The 15,091-nt window shown below is 37.5% G+C and overlaps 3 protein-coding genes across 24 annotated transcripts in view; 1 reads left to right on the top strand and 2 right to left on the bottom strand.

Moving 5' to 3' along the window:
* Positions 1 to 3,812, bottom strand: part of LOC105477421 (NOP2/Sun RNA methyltransferase 3) — a 258,079-nt gene extending 254,267 nt beyond the window's left edge. For 12 of the 13 annotated variants that reach the window (XR_011620409.1, XR_011620410.1, XR_011620411.1 and 9 more), the window contains exon 1: positions 2,242 to 2,328. Coding sequence is in view for 1 of the 13 variants with exons in the window: in XM_011733906.2 (XP_011732208.1) it covers positions 2,242 to 2,351; positions 3,670 to 3,681 (122 nt within the window). In the remaining 12 variants the exon portion in view is untranslated. Of the gene's footprint in view, positions 1 to 2,241; positions 2,352 to 3,669 lie in introns of those variants that run through there. The other variant, XM_011733906.2, reaches the window with a different exon arrangement.
* Positions 3,813 to 3,888: 76 nt separating this feature from the next.
* LOC105477422 (dihydrofolate reductase 2) lies at positions 3,889 to 6,407 on the top strand. Its single transcript, XM_024791435.2, is given in 4 exon segments — positions 3,889 to 4,059; positions 5,186 to 5,366; positions 5,368 to 5,770; positions 5,773 to 6,407. Coding segments are annotated over 3 exon segments (546 nt in total). The 5' UTR covers positions 3,889 to 4,059; positions 5,186 to 5,285; the 3' UTR covers positions 5,835 to 6,407.
* Positions 6,408 to 10,919: 4,512 nt separating this feature from the next.
* LOC105477420 (ARF like GTPase 13B) overlaps positions 10,920 to 15,091 on the bottom strand; it is a 72,394-nt gene continuing 68,222 nt past the window's right edge. For 3 of the 10 annotated variants that reach the window (XM_011733903.3, XM_071092549.1, XM_071092548.1), the window contains one exon: positions 10,923 to 13,879. In XM_011733903.3, coding sequence (XP_011732205.1) covers positions 13,803 to 13,879 — 77 coding nt within the window. In that variant the 3' untranslated portion in view covers positions 10,923 to 13,802. Of the gene's footprint in view, positions 13,880 to 15,091 lie in introns of all 10 variants that reach the window. The other 7 variants (XM_011733901.3, XM_071092547.1, XM_071092550.1 and 4 more) reach the window with 5 other exon arrangements.

Raw genomic sequence — 15,091 nt, forward strand, 5'->3', positions numbered from 1 at the left:
AGTAACTGAAGTTGCTAAAAAACAGAAGTATGGGACTGAATCTTGGGAAGAACCTCACAGCTTGAGATGACAGCATAGTGATAAAAGTCATGCCATGAATGGGCTTACCTGAGGAGAACATGAAGGCAACAAATAGAGCAAACATTGAACCAGCGTAAACTTCAATTTTAAAGGACTGCTCAGAGGATGACTAGACAAGAGAGGTTGTTAAAAAAGAGCAAAACTAAACACTAAATATTCCTCACTACTACAGGAAACTAAAAATATTGAATAAATTACTTTCTGAATAGGCCTCCCCCAAAAAAAAAACACTTGACTTTCCCTGGAAGTAGACTCTACAAGTACATTATGTCTTGCAAATAAGCAGTTAAAAAACAAAATACGTCATTCTGTTCTTATTTCCCCATACCATCTTCCACGCTCAGACTACTTCCTGAGCTGAGAAACCTTTATTTTTGCCTACGGCAAATTTACTGCGTGTTTATGCAAAACTTAAATTACCATGAAAACTCAACAATAGGGTAGATGAAGCAGAAGGCACAGCTAATTAAATGGATTTGAGGTTCACTGCTCATTTTGTTTAGGATCAAATAAAAGTATATGACTTTCTGCGTACACTAAGTAGAAAAATAAGTCATTATAGAATATGAGTAGCCAGACTGCTACAAAGTCTACAGAAAAAAAAAAAATACCTCTTGAAATCTTGTCTTTTTTTTTAAATCACATCCCAGATATGAGACAGTATAGAACAAGGATGAGCTGTGGGAGTTCTTGAGTCAGACAACCTAGGCACAAGCCTCAGTTCTGTCATTTATTAGCTGAGTGAACCTGGGCAAGTTACTTAAACTCTTAACGGGTTTGTTCGGAGGATGATGTAAGTCAGCATTGTCTGGCGTACAGTAAGCATGCAATAAGTGTTTGGTTATTTGGATACTCTACTTGAGTACCTTTGTATACTGAAAACCTCATGAATTTATTACATACTTTATTATCCAGTTTTTCATCACTGTGACAGAAAATACCCATTTGAAGATTTTCAATACTTTTGAAATAAAACCCACAAATATAAACGGTTTGCATATCACAGCATTTACCAATTTCTATAACAGCTTAATTGTCCTAAAATTATCTCAGAATCACCTCAGACTTTGTGATCTTTATTAGCCAAAACTTAGTTTTAGAAAAATGCTTAGAACTGCCCTTTGGAAAGGAGAAATGCTTAAGAGTTGATCCAAGAAAAAAACGGACAAGCCAACCATCTGAAAAACTAGTCTGGACCAAGTTTCAGATATTATCTGTAGCCATGAAACTTTCTTCCTCACGCAACATGTAGGGGACGTTTGCCCTAACTTCATGAACAGTGCACCTTCTTCCCTCTACCTAGAAGGTCTAGTTCTTCTTGTCAAAGTAAATCCTATAAGTCGCCAAGACCCAGCTACCCTTCAGGCCTTTGCTGGTACCCTCAGGCTTTGTTAGATACTTGGATCACAGTATTTACAAATTAGTTTATATAGTTGTAACCACACCCATCTCCTCACTCCTCCCATAAATATTAACTAGACGGCATGTAAACTGGACATGCAGACGGTCTTGCTCTGTATTCCAGAAAGCGTTATATAGTGTTATCAGGCACTCAATGTCAAGAACCCATACAGTAACCCATACATTAACAGCAGCTTACCAAACAGACAAATCACATTTCTCCCACTTCCATGCGTTAAACATTCCTTATTTGTTTTTACAGTATATTTAAATAATTTTGTGTGTATATGCACGTGTTCAAAATATACCCAGCCATCGACATAGGAAAGAAATATGATTACCGAATAAAGTGTACCTTTGGCTAAGATAAAACAGTGCTGGCCTTAAAGATTTGTTGTATTATCTTTTAAATTTCAGAAACCAGTCAATTATTCCAAGTTTTATGGTTTTTCTTTTACAGTATAATTAATTTTGTCAAACAAGTGGACATTCCTATTTCAAGGATAAAAGCAATTGCTCAAAGCAAAGGCATAACAATTTGTGCTTACCATCCCTACAAAGTTTTCTTTCCCCTTTCCCTCATGCTATGATTCAATCTATTTCTTCTTAGTTGTTCCTTTCTATAGCTTCAGTAGGAAAGGGCAACCAGATTTAGATTCCTTTGGCTTTTATACTTATAGCATCCCTCCCACAAAAAGGAGGACTACATATTGTACTTTGTCTATCCCATCACAAAGCATTGAGATGAATTATACTAACCTTACTGTATCCCAGGCATCTCCAAGTTCTTTGGAATACTGTTTTTCAAAATGATCCAACACAACTTTGCAAATCTGTTTTGCAAGCTTCCCCTCTGATTTTGCTTTCAGCTATGACAATAAGAAAAAGTTGCTGACACACAGTGATATTATTACAAATTTATTGAACGTCAACATTAGCAAGGTCTTTTTTTTTTTTTTTCAAGACAAGAACACTTTTTTTGGATAATTACTAGTTCTTGAAATGGAAGCAATACCTTACATGTACCAAAACTGTACTACATTACCTACTTATGAAAAAGCAAGGTTTTTCCAAATAATTATTTTCCAAACGTGAAGCAAAGGTTAAAACGGAATCTACTGGGGCTGAGTAAACTGTCAAAAGGAACAAAATTAATTTTTAAAAGTCACTGTAAGGGCTGGGTGAGTGGCTCACCCCTGTAATCCCAGCACCGTGGGAGGGGGAGGCGGGAGGATCACATGAGGTCAGGAGTTCAAAACCAGGTTGGCCAACATGGGAAACCCCATCTCTCCTAAAAATACAAAAATTAGCCAGGAGTGGTGGTGGGCGCCTGTAACCCCAGCTACTCAGGAGGCTGAGGTGGGAGAATCGTTTGAACTCAGGAGGTGGAGGCTGCAATGAGCCGAGATCACGCCACTGTACTCCAGCTAGCTCATGCTTTGCATGGAAGAGGCGACAGGATCATTTCCCAGTTCAAGACCAGAATGGGAAATATATCAAGGACCTGTCTCTACGGAAAGTAAAAAAAAAAAAATTAGCCAGGTGTGGTGGCCCGCTCCTGTAGTCCCAGCTACTAGGGAGGCTGAGGCTGGAGGATCGCTTGAGCCCAGGAGTTCAAGGTTGCAGTGAGCGATGATGGAGCAGCTGCATTCCAGCTTGGGTAACAAAGCAAGACTTTGTCTCTAAATGAAACTAAAAAGTCACCGTGGATGTTGACATCAAGAAAACTTGGTGAAAGGCATTTGAGAACTCTGTACTAACTTTGCAACTCTTCATTATTTTTAAGTGAAAAGTTAATTTAGAGGGAAAAAAGTCACTCCAATTCCTCGTGAAACTTCCCTGCAATTGTTTCATTTATTCATCCAAGAAAAGTGTATTCAATGCCTACTATGTAACAGATACTGTTCTAAGCTCCCGGGACACCGCTATGACACAGAAAACAAATCTCAGCCCTCCAAGAACTGGAGGGAGTGGGTACCAGAAGTCTGCGAGCTGGACGGAAGGGACTCAGCATTACTGCACTCAGCATTACTTCAGGGCTTGACAGTAAAGTCAAAGAAACGCTGATCTCCCGAGTGGACGAACAAAGGTGATGTTCCCCCCTCCCAGCACCCTCCCTCACCACCTCGGCCGCGTCCAGAAGCGTCTCATTCAGATAGAGGTACCCAGCCGGGCCCCAGGCCTCACCCGGGTCAGCATTGTCCCGCTGAGAGCTTTCAAACAAGAGGTGTACGCGAACCGGCATCAAAATGCCTCCACGGAACTGAAAGAACAGTCTGACTTCCGGGATTAACGGGCACCCGCTTTCATTCTCACGGTGCCTCTTCAAGTTCTCGCGAGATACTGATTTGTCAGCGCTATAGAAATCTCGTCGAAGAGGCTTAGGTCCCGCGGGAAATGTCGCGCGCAGTTACTTCCGGTAGCTGGTAAACGCCGATACTTCCCAGGACGCGGAGGAAGCGGGCCAGGGTCAAAGCGACTTTCGCTACTTGCATTGCTCGGCGTAGCTCTGGGCTTCCGGACCTTAGAAAGTCACACATCCGCGCGCCTGTGGCCCCAGCTTCTGCGGATGCTGAGGTGGGAGGATCGCTTGAGCAGGAGTTTGAGGTTGCAGTGACCCGTGATCGCGCCACTGCACTGCAGCGTGGGCGACAGAGCGAGGCCTTGTCTCAAAAAATAAAGAAATAAAAAGATAGTCGCATTTTGTGCTAAACACTCTGTGTATTGCTGGGGCTCAACAAAAGAATGAGTTTTGGGGTTATGTTGTATGATGACTGCTTTAAAATATTCTCAAAGCGAAGCTAGTTACTGACTTAATCTACCAAATCTAATGACCCTTGTTAGCCTAGACATTCAGTACCCAAGGATAAAAGGGTGGAATGTAATGAAAAAGAAATTAAGTCATGCTTTTCCCCAGACCTGGCCCATGGGGATAATCTCTTCTTTTAATGGGGAGTGTTAAATGATTAAACTGAAGTGTAAAGCGGTTACAACAGTGATTTCGAAACAGTAAATGCCCAAATGTTAGCTGCTACTATTATTTTCACTATTGCGATCATTGTGATTTTTATCGCGTTGATACCAGATGTGTGAAGACCAAAAGGATCCTCCACTCTAGCCTCCCCAATTCACCTTTACAAGGAGCGAAGTTTAATGGTTCTTCAAGGAAGTCGTTTATTACGCCTATTTTGATAGGAATAGTTTATTTGCTCTTTTGGTGTCATGCTTCAGTAACTATCATTTGTAGCAACAATCAGCAATTAGAAAAAATCAGCTTGATATGGTCCCTGATATTTAATAATCATCATTTTGAGTTGTCCCTTGATGCTCATATCAGTATAGGTACATGCTATAGGTACAAGTCTTGTATTCATGTAAAAATATGTCTTTCCCACTAATCTGATTTGAAGCTTAATATCTTTATTTAAACAAGTTTCCAAGTCACCTAAAAAAGGCATCTTATTAGAATTTAGATTTGGTACAAAAGACAATGTTATTCAGGAATGAAATGATGCCATCTCTTGGATGCCATCTGTTTAATGTTTGTGGAAAAGTCGGTCTAACCTGTCAGCCTCTATTTTTTATTTTATAAATTTATATTTTATCAATATATTTTATATATTTACATGTTTTATACAATTTATTTTTGTATGCTTATTCCAGAATGTTGCAATTAATTAATACAGTGGTATTGTATTTGCAGTGTGGACATGTAAAATAATTTGAAAAAGGGAATTTCGCGGCAGTCTTGGCCTGGCTTGCTGGTGTAGCCAGCAAGCTCGGAGGTGCTAACCGCTGCTGTCATGGTTCGTTTGCTAAACTGCATCGTCGCTGTGTCCCAAAACATGGGCATCGGCAAGAATGGGGAACTGCCCTGGCCGTTGAATCAGGAATGAATTCAGGTATTTCCAGAGAACGACCACACCTTCTTCAGTAGAAGGTAAACAGAATCTGGTGATTATGGGTAGGAAGACCTGGTTCTCCATTCCTGAGAAGAATCGACCTTTAAAGGATAGAATTAATTTAGTTCTCAGCAGAGAACTCAAGGAACCTCCTCAAGGAGCTCATTTTCTTGCCAGAAGTCTGGATGATGCCTTAAAACTTACTGAACAACCAGAATTAGCAAATAAAGTAGACATGATTTGGATAGTTGGTGGCAGTTCTGTTTATAAGGAAGCCATGAATCACCCAGGCCATCTTAAACTATTTGTGACAAGGATCATGCAGGACTTTGAAAGTGACACTTTTTTTCAGAAATTGGAGAAATGTAAACTTCTGCCAGAATACCCTCTGATGTCCAGGAGGAGAAAGGCATTAAGTGCAAATTTGAAGTATATGAGAAGACTGATTAATATGAAGGTGTTTTCTGGTTTAAGTTGTTCCCCCTCCCTCTGAAAAAAGTATGCATTTTTACATTAGAAAAGAGACTTGTTGACTTCAGATCTATGGATAATTATTTCTAAGCAACGTGCTTATTCCCCACTAATCTTGACTATATCAGATACCATTTATGAAACATTCTTGCTATAACTAAGTGTCTCTCCAAGACCCCGACTGAGTCCCCAGCACCTGCTACAGTGAGCTGCCATTCCACACCCATCACATGTGGCACTTGCCAGTCCTTGATACTGTCGGACTTTTCTAATGTTGGTAGTATTTATTAAAGATGAAGATGCACATACCCTTCAACTGAGAAGTTTCACTGGTGGGAAATACCAAAAAGCTTCCTACGTGTATATCCAGAGGTTTGTAGACAAATGTTGCAGCCTTGTTTGTAACAGTGAAAAACCGAAAACAACCTGAAGTCCAGTGATGGGAAAATGAATATATTTCTGTCTTAGATTGGGGAACCCAAAGCAGATTCAAAGACTGAAATTTCAGTGAAAGCAGTTTATTTTCTAGGTCATACCAGAAGTCATCAAAGTATGGAGGAATGGAACTGGGAAGGTAAAAATCAGTTCAAAGTCAGTGAGGTTCTCATTGGTAACAAGCTCCATACTGCTGAGATACAGGGAAACGGAGGGGAGAAAGCTGGAGTATTTAATCCCCCCGCTCCTTGGTTGTCAGCTCCCTGTCCTGTGTGTGGGCAGAACGTACTCCAGCTACTCTATAGGGAGTCCCAGGTGTTTGCTGTAAGAAGCTGCTGGAATGTACAGGAACAGTGAATGCCAAGCACTTAAAGCAATTCCATGTTTAAGTATGTAAGCTCTTCGTACTTTTTTTTTTTTTTCTTTTTAAGACAGAATTTCACTCTTGTTGCCCAGGCGGAAACCCTGGCTAACGACAACTTCCGCCTTCCCAGGTTCAAGCGATTCTCCTGCCTCAGGCTCCTGGGTGGCTGGGACTACAGGCACGTGCCACCATGCCAGACTAATTTTGTATTTTTGGTGGGGACATTCCATGTTGGTCAGACTGGTCTTGAACTCGACTTCAGGTGATCTTCCTGCCTCGGCCTCCAGGGGTGCTGGGATTACAGGCGTCAGCCACTGCACTTGGCAGATCTTCATTCTTTTAGTAAAATGTATAAAGCCACACATGGTTTATTTGAAATATTTTATAATTTAAAAAAGTACAGAAGCAGGAAAACCAATTCTAAGTTCGAGTGAGGGATGATGGTAATTTGAACCAAAGGATTGCATGTAGTAAGAAATTGTGATTTAAAATGTATTTTAAAGTTGGAAGTAGCAGGATATTCTGATGGAGTTTGACTTGGGTTTTGGGCCCACTGAGTTTGAGATGCCTTTGAGAAATAAAAGAAGTAGAGAATTAAAAACCGGCCAGGCATGGTGGCTCATGCCTGTGGTCCCAGCACTTTAGGGGGGCTAAGGCGAGTGGAATACTTGAGATCAGCTTGAGCAACATGGTGGAGGCTCATCTCTACAAAGGATAACAAAAATTGGCTGGGCATTGTGGCGCACGACTGTAGTCCGACTGTAGTCCCGTGTACTCAGAGGGCTGAGATGGAGGGATCAATTGAGCCAGCGAGTTCAAGGCTGCAGTGAGTCGTGATTATGCCACTGCACTCCAGCCTGGGTGACAGAAGAGACCCTGTCTCAAAAAAGAATCTGAAAACAATGGAACCATGCCTTCAGAATTCTAGAAAGTTATTTTCAACTGATAAATCTATATTCAGCCAAATAATCAAGAGTGAAGGTAAAATAATACATGTTTAGACAAGCAAAGATTCAGGGGTTACATGTACCCTTTCTTGGGAAGCTATTGGAGAAAATACTCCAGCAAAATTAAGGAGTACACAAACCAGAGAATGACATGGATCCAGCAAATAGGATCTAACACAGACAATATTCCAGCTATGGAGCTAGCTTTAAAAAGAAACAGTAAAAATATTAATAGGTTAGCTGGGTGGAATGGCCCATGCCTGTAGTCCCAGCTACTCAGGAGGCTAAGCAAAAGGATGGCTTGAACCCAAGCGTTCCAGACCAGCCTGGCCACCACAGTGAGATCCCTTCTCTTAAAAATAATAGGTTATTGCCAGATTGGGGCATTTGGAAAGAAATGCATTGAAGATAAAGCAAAAGTTAAAAAAAAAAAAAAAAAAAAAGCGGGGGGAAGGTTGGTTAGGCAATCATTAATTCTAGGGCAGGAAGAAGTACAGGATAGGAAGAGCATCATACGCTGTTTTTCTCAACAATGAGCAATATGTACATAGTCAAAATGATGTGGTGACTGCTTAGCCCCTAAATCTGGTAATTACTTTGGGACAATATGAGAGGAAAAGTGAAGATAGTGATGGTGTAAGAGCTAAATCCTCATCTGTCATATCAAGAAATCACTAATGTATAACATAATCAAGAAATGACTAAGTAGTTACGTGAAGAAAAAATAGAACGTTGCTGGAAGAGTTAGAAGTCATTGCTCTGGAGAATTAGGAGGGATGGGGCAGGGGACTGTTAGGATGCATTATAAACTGAAGAGGCTTTTTAAAATTATATGTATGAATATATGCATTCACTTGAAAAACTAAAAAAAAATAATAATTTTTTAAAACCCATGAAGGTAACTACCAGAAGGAAAAACTAAGAGAATGAAAAGTGCTTGCCTCTGGAAAGAACAAGTGGCAGGACTGCTGTTTTCACTGTAAGACTTTTGGTGCCATTTGATTTTACTTAACCATTTTTCATATATTTCTTTAATAAAAATAATTCTATCTTAAAAGTTATACTCATTCATTAAAAAAAGAATTTTAAGAATGTAGTAAGAATCATATACTTTATTTCTGTTAGAGCAAGGCAATGTGTTACACTTGGAAAGAGGTCATATTAATTTTACCACATATTTTTGGGACTCAGCATCTTTATATTTTCTGATTTTAAATAAGCAATTTTGCTTATGAATTTTGTCTGAATCTCTAATAATCTCCTTATAATGCCTAATTATGCCCTTAGTTTGGGTAGGTTTTTCAAAACTTACCAGTTATTTCATTTTAGATTACCACTCATGTTCACTTATCTATAGGTGTCTTAGTATCATCTTATTTATATTTGAGATAACCATGTCAGATGTTAAAATACTTTCCCCATTTTTCTTATAACCATTTGACTTTAAGTGTGAAGGTATTTAAAATTTTTTGTGTGTCCACTGTAAATTGAGTTTATTGATTCCACTGCTTTCAGGCTTATACATTTTTTCCCAGAGTGAAGCCACTTGTTTCTCCCCTTACCTCTTCATAGTTTGATCTTTCATGTTTAACCTCTTAATCTATCTAGAATCAATAGATGTGTATCATGAGAATGTTAATGGATTTTACTCCCCACCCCCACCCCAAATAGCTACTAAAGAACAAACAATTCTACATTGAGTTTTAGGAATAAAAACTGTTAGCAGCAAACTTGCATTAAACCACTGCAGACGTAAGACATTGAGCTGACACAAATACCATAAGTCACATTAGTTTGTTTTTTTGTGCTTTTCTTAATGTTAGTGTTAAAGAACCAAGAGCAGCTTAGTAAGGACGTACCTCTAGGCAGGAAACAAATTTTTACATACCTAAGCAATTTTACTGTAAGGTCAGTTGATCTAAGAAGTATTTCAGAGTAATTTATGGAATAACTCCTAAACTAGCTATGTTTTATGAATTTTCATATTTATATAAAATGTGTGTCAAAACCCTTCATGTTCATACAGAGGTTTATGTCGTCAAAAAGGACAGGCTTTGTAGTAATACAATATGACATCAAGAGAGCCCTCAGCTCCTTAAAATATATGGCAGAAAAACACAACAGGAAACCTGTGATCAATGCTAGAGAACACAGCATTGTTACAGGCAATCTTAGGCTTAAAGATCAGGTGAGATTCTCATTTTACTAAAATTCTGGGTTCCAATGTGGTCTGTACAAACTCCAGCGGACAATCCACGGTGTCTAGGAAGTAAATATAATGACTTTTATTTTTATTAAGCTTTATGTAGTCTTTTAAAATTTCTTTTTTTAGGGAAGTGTATTTAAAATGTACATAATGCAGTAGAACAAGCATGTTAACTGTTATGGGCTGAAATTTGTCCCCCCAAAATTCATGTTGATGCCTTAACCCCTTAACCTCAGAACGTGACTATATTTGGAGACGGGCCTTTAAAAAGTTAAGTTAAAAGAAGAAAATCGAATACCAAACACACAGAGACACCGGGGGTGGGTGGGCAGTGGAGAAAAAAGGCCATGTGGGGACACAAGACAGTGTCTATCTCTCAGGCAAGGAGGGGGCCTCAGGAGAAAGCAAACCCACCAACTTGCTCTCAGACTACCAGGCCCCAGAACTGAGAAAATAAATTTACGTTGTTTAAGCAACCTGTCTGTGATACTTTGCTATGGCCACCCTAGCGAACTGATACAATAACATAAACATCAATGTATATTAAAAATGTTTTCTGATAGAAGATATAATAAAAATTTGGAAACCGGCCGGGCGTGGTGGCTCAAGCCTGTAATCCCAGCACTTTGGGAGGCCGAGACGGGCGGATCACGAGGTCAGGCGATCGAGACTATCCTGGCTAACATGGTGAAACCCCGTCTCTACTAAAAATACAAAAAACTAGCCGGGAGTGGTGGCGGCGCCTGTAGTCCCAGCTACTTGGGAGGCTGAGGCGGGAGAATGGCGTGAACCCGGCAGGCGGAGCTTGCAGTGAGCCGAGATCACGCCTCTGCACTCCAGCCTGGGAGACACAGCGAGACTCCATCTCAAAAAAAAAAAAAAAAAAAAAAAAAAAAAAAATTTGGAAACCACTTATCCAAAGCACTTACCTAGGTTGTAAATGGTTTCCTCATCTGCACACAGAAGGAACTTACAACTTATGCCCTCAATAAGCAAATGAACTTTTTTCCTATTTTCCATTTAATTATAAGCTGATCTCTTTCATTAAAGGAAGTTCATTTCTGGCTTTCTTTTCTTCCCCCCTCCAAAAACAGGTATCTATTATTCTGTTTCTGTAAAGATATAGGATTATTGCTATTTTGATAACCTATGCCATACTTAATTGAAAATTTTAAAATCTTTGAATTTGTTCTTTGGATCAGTTGGAATATATTTCCTGATAAACTACTAAACCATTATTAGCACAATCTCAGTTGCAAAGCATATTCCACTTAGCAAAAAAAATTTACTAAGTAAAGCCAAGGATGATAAAGTTTATAAGCTACAGTTTTATTCATATAAACAATTTAGTTTGTGAACAGTTTTTGCTACCTAGAAGCATTTGATTGCTTTAGTTGTATTCTATAAGTGAACTGCTCCAGGCTGTTCACAGGTTATACATATTACGGGAATTCTAGTCTTCGTCTGGCATTTATAAAAGCACTTAAGTTTAAACTTGCAGAAAACATGGTACTTAAATAATTTTAAATATTATAAATTTGCCTCCCTCAATACAAAAGTAAATCAAACTACATTTCTTTCTAGTGTTGTTTCTATGCATAGTTTTATATTTGAAGTCAGTTACATACAATATCATGTATACTATAAAATATGCATTTTACACATAAAGGCACATGAGAGTATCTTTTAAATAAATAAAAACATATCTGTTGACCAATAGCTTTAACACAAGACAGACATCAAATCCTCTAACATTGTATGGTGAAATGCTATTTGTAGCTGCATTTAAAATCACAACTTTCTTTCCCACATACATAAAAACTTGCAGGGAGAAAAAAGTTTTGTGTGTAAAGTAACAAAAAAATGCATTATTTTAATCTACTCATTTAAACTGTTTTTCAATAATCATATTTAAAAATCTTTACCTATTTTATTACCCAAAGGAAATCATTTAAATCTACCAAATGAAAAGAGAAACAGAATGTTGACATAAATTATTTTATTGTGTGAAAATGTCAAAATTCAGAATTAAGAATAAAAATATAACATATAACAAAATAGGCATTTAATTGTTAAAATACACCTGGATTTACAAAACATATTTTAAAATGTTTTTAAAACGCTTAAGGAATAAAAATTAATTTTTTGAGAGAGCTATATAAAATGTGAATTCTATATATTTAATTTCAAAATCATTTATTTTTATTAAATGAAGTTAGTAGCTACACTATAGTAAACACAGATGGAAAACAAAAAGTTTAAAAACATGTATACTCCCGAGATAAATATTAAAAAGATGGCAAAAGAACGAGTTTAGTTTTAAAATTGAGTAAATGTTACAAAAAGCTGTGCAATTTTCCCTTTAAAATCCTTTTCAAAATTTACATTCTGTCTTTTCTTATTGCTTTTTATCACATTTCAGCCACCTCTCAAATTCAGGTTGTTATGAATTTTAGATCTGAAGTCAAATGCTTTTAACTCACTCAGTGTGCTTGGTAAGTCCGATGTACAAACTCCAAGAATATATACAATGCTGACTGGAGTACAGGTGACCTGATTGTTAAAATTCGGTGAGTTAAAAAATGTGAATAAAATCTCATGTTCTGAAGTAAAATTTTTAAAGTAAATATATTAAACGACAAAAAATGTACTTAATGTTATTATCAGATACTAGTATATGTCTGTTGTGTCGGTACAAGTTACCAAAAGCACCAATCTTAACAAGGTGATGTAAAAATCATTCTGTTTATACTATTTTCACTGGGATATAAAGGTTTGTTTTCAATTAAATGTAACATTATGAATCTGTTATTCAAAATATACATCTAGAAGTCTGTCTAAATGCCAAATACAGAATCTTATGGATGCCATTCTTAAGTGCAAGAGAAGTGCCATCATCTTAAATTAAGAAATTATTTTGGAATTATTTATTTATAAAAGTAATTTTGGGCCAACATTTTTATTCTCGTTACTTTAGTACACAAGCTGTTTCCCAGTTGTGAAACAGAAGTCTTTGGACCTGCAGTAGGTTTTCCAGTCTTTCTGCCTTTAATTTCATAGTTTAATTTCAAGGCATGAAAGAATTAGAATCACCTAAAAGAGTTACTGCAGCTTCTGATGGAACAAGGGAGTATAGGGAGCACCTTGATCTCTGAAAGTGTCTAACCTTTAAAATAGGACTTTATTGAGACTTTTAATAGTATCTCACAGAATATATTTTGATTAATTTCAAAAACATTTAGGTACAAAAAGTATTTCCAGTCTCACTGAGTACTGTTTTCAAATCATATAATTGGTAGAATAAAGATCTGAGAATCTGTTTCAAAAATATATTATTTTTAAATTAGGTCAAATTATGACTTACACTTAAAGAACAATGCTATTACAAAACATACCTCAAGCCATATAAATATATCCTGTTTGTATAGTTCATGTCTGAAAGTAAATCAACTCTATTTTCCAGACACAATTTAAACAAATCATCTATAAAAAAAGGGTGTATAATCAATATCATAGTAATTAAAATTTTTAAAGATTTAAAAAAATATAAAAATAGTTTTAAAATTTTGGTTATAAATTCCTAGAAGTCCCCCTTCTATGTGCATGTATCTTACAAAAAATACTTAATATCTAGAAATACAGGCTATTGAACAAATAGTAAAGAAAGTGCTGAGTTCACTGGCTCTTTTTCTAAAGTTTTCCTTCAGAAGTATCCTCATGAGTGGGGATGTATAAACCACAGTCAACAGTAAATCTTGCTAATTTGGTCCAAATGCTGATTTTATGTACTGGTCATTGTGCTTCCTTTATTTTTTAACCATGAAGAACACAAATAATTAATTATCAAGTCAGGTCCTTGAGTATTAATCTTCTCACTAAAATCATTATGGTTATCTTGCCCCGGTCATCAATATACAACATGTTTCTTCTTCTGAGAAAGAAGAATGTCCCACTTCACCTTGCTGATATTAAGAGAACTCCTCCATAAGTCTTGTTTATGAGATCACATCATGAGCATCACCATTAGGTCGCTGTGGCACAGCCAAGGGAGGCAGCGGCTTCCCATAGAAATCTAAGAAAAGAAAAAAAACCAAATGCACCAAACAGTTATGGAAAATCAAGATTTTTGACACAGTTCATTATTTTTTAGACATTTAGACATTTTAGACATTTCCAAAGAGATAAGCTTACAGAATCTTGGCATGCCTCTCTAAAGCAGACTTCCTTTTCTCTCATGCATTTTAAATCTTAAGAGACGGGGCCGGGCGCGGTGGCTCAAGCCTGTAATCCCAGCACTTTGGGAGGCCGAGGTGGGCGGATCACAAGGTCAGGAGATCGAGACCACAGTGAAACCCCGTCTCTACTAAAAATACAAAAAATTAGCCGGGCGCGGTGGCGGGCGCCTGTAGTCCCAGCTACTCCGGAGGCTGAGGCAGGAGAATGGCGTGAACCCGGGAGGCGGAGCTTGCAGTGAGCCGAGATCGCGCCACTGCACTCCAGCCTGGGCAACAGCGTGAGACTCCGTCTCAAAAAAAAAAAAAAAAAAAAAAAAAAGTTTGTACTTTACATTGCAACAAAAAATACTTTCCTAAGCACCAAATCTAATAATAGCATTTTCCCTTTTAAAAATAAAAGCATTTCTTGAAAAGTTATAGCAAGTTCAGACATCTTACCATATATATGAAGCCTTCACAATCTGGCCCTAAGCCATAACTCCACTTTCAACACTGTAATTTCATATTTTCTCTTTCTTACCCACTCAATGCACATACACCTAATCTCCTATCACTGGCAACTTCATGTTATTCTCCAACTAAACAATATTCTGTCCTGCCTCTCCACCTTGAAATAGTCTGTTTCTTCTGATTACTGACTCTTCTCGTTCTTTGAATACCTCATTATAATGCCACTTCCCCTAACTGCCCATGCACACAGTACTCCTACTGTGCATAGTACTCTAACTGTACACCACAGAACTCATTGTCATATATTCTACAGTAAGCTGAAGAATTGTCCTCTCTATACAGTAGGATCCTCACAAAGGCGGAATGTACATCTTATTCATCTTGTGATTACCAATGTTTTAACAAACAACAAAATACTTGTATGTTAAATGAGTTCAATAACAGAAAAAATATGTCATATGAAAAATTGATATTTTTTCTTCATATGTATATATGTGTACATATAAATATACACACTAACATTACCTAGTTTTCTGACAACATAGTGAATATTTACATTGACAATGTATCTGATGTACATGAGTTCACTAACAGTTGTA

Source organism: Macaca nemestrina, chromosome 2 (genome assembly GCF_043159975.1).
Source record: "Macaca nemestrina isolate mMacNem1 chromosome 2, mMacNem.hap1, whole genome shotgun sequence".
NCBI classification, from domain to species: domain Eukaryota; kingdom Metazoa; phylum Chordata; class Mammalia; order Primates; family Cercopithecidae; genus Macaca; species Macaca nemestrina.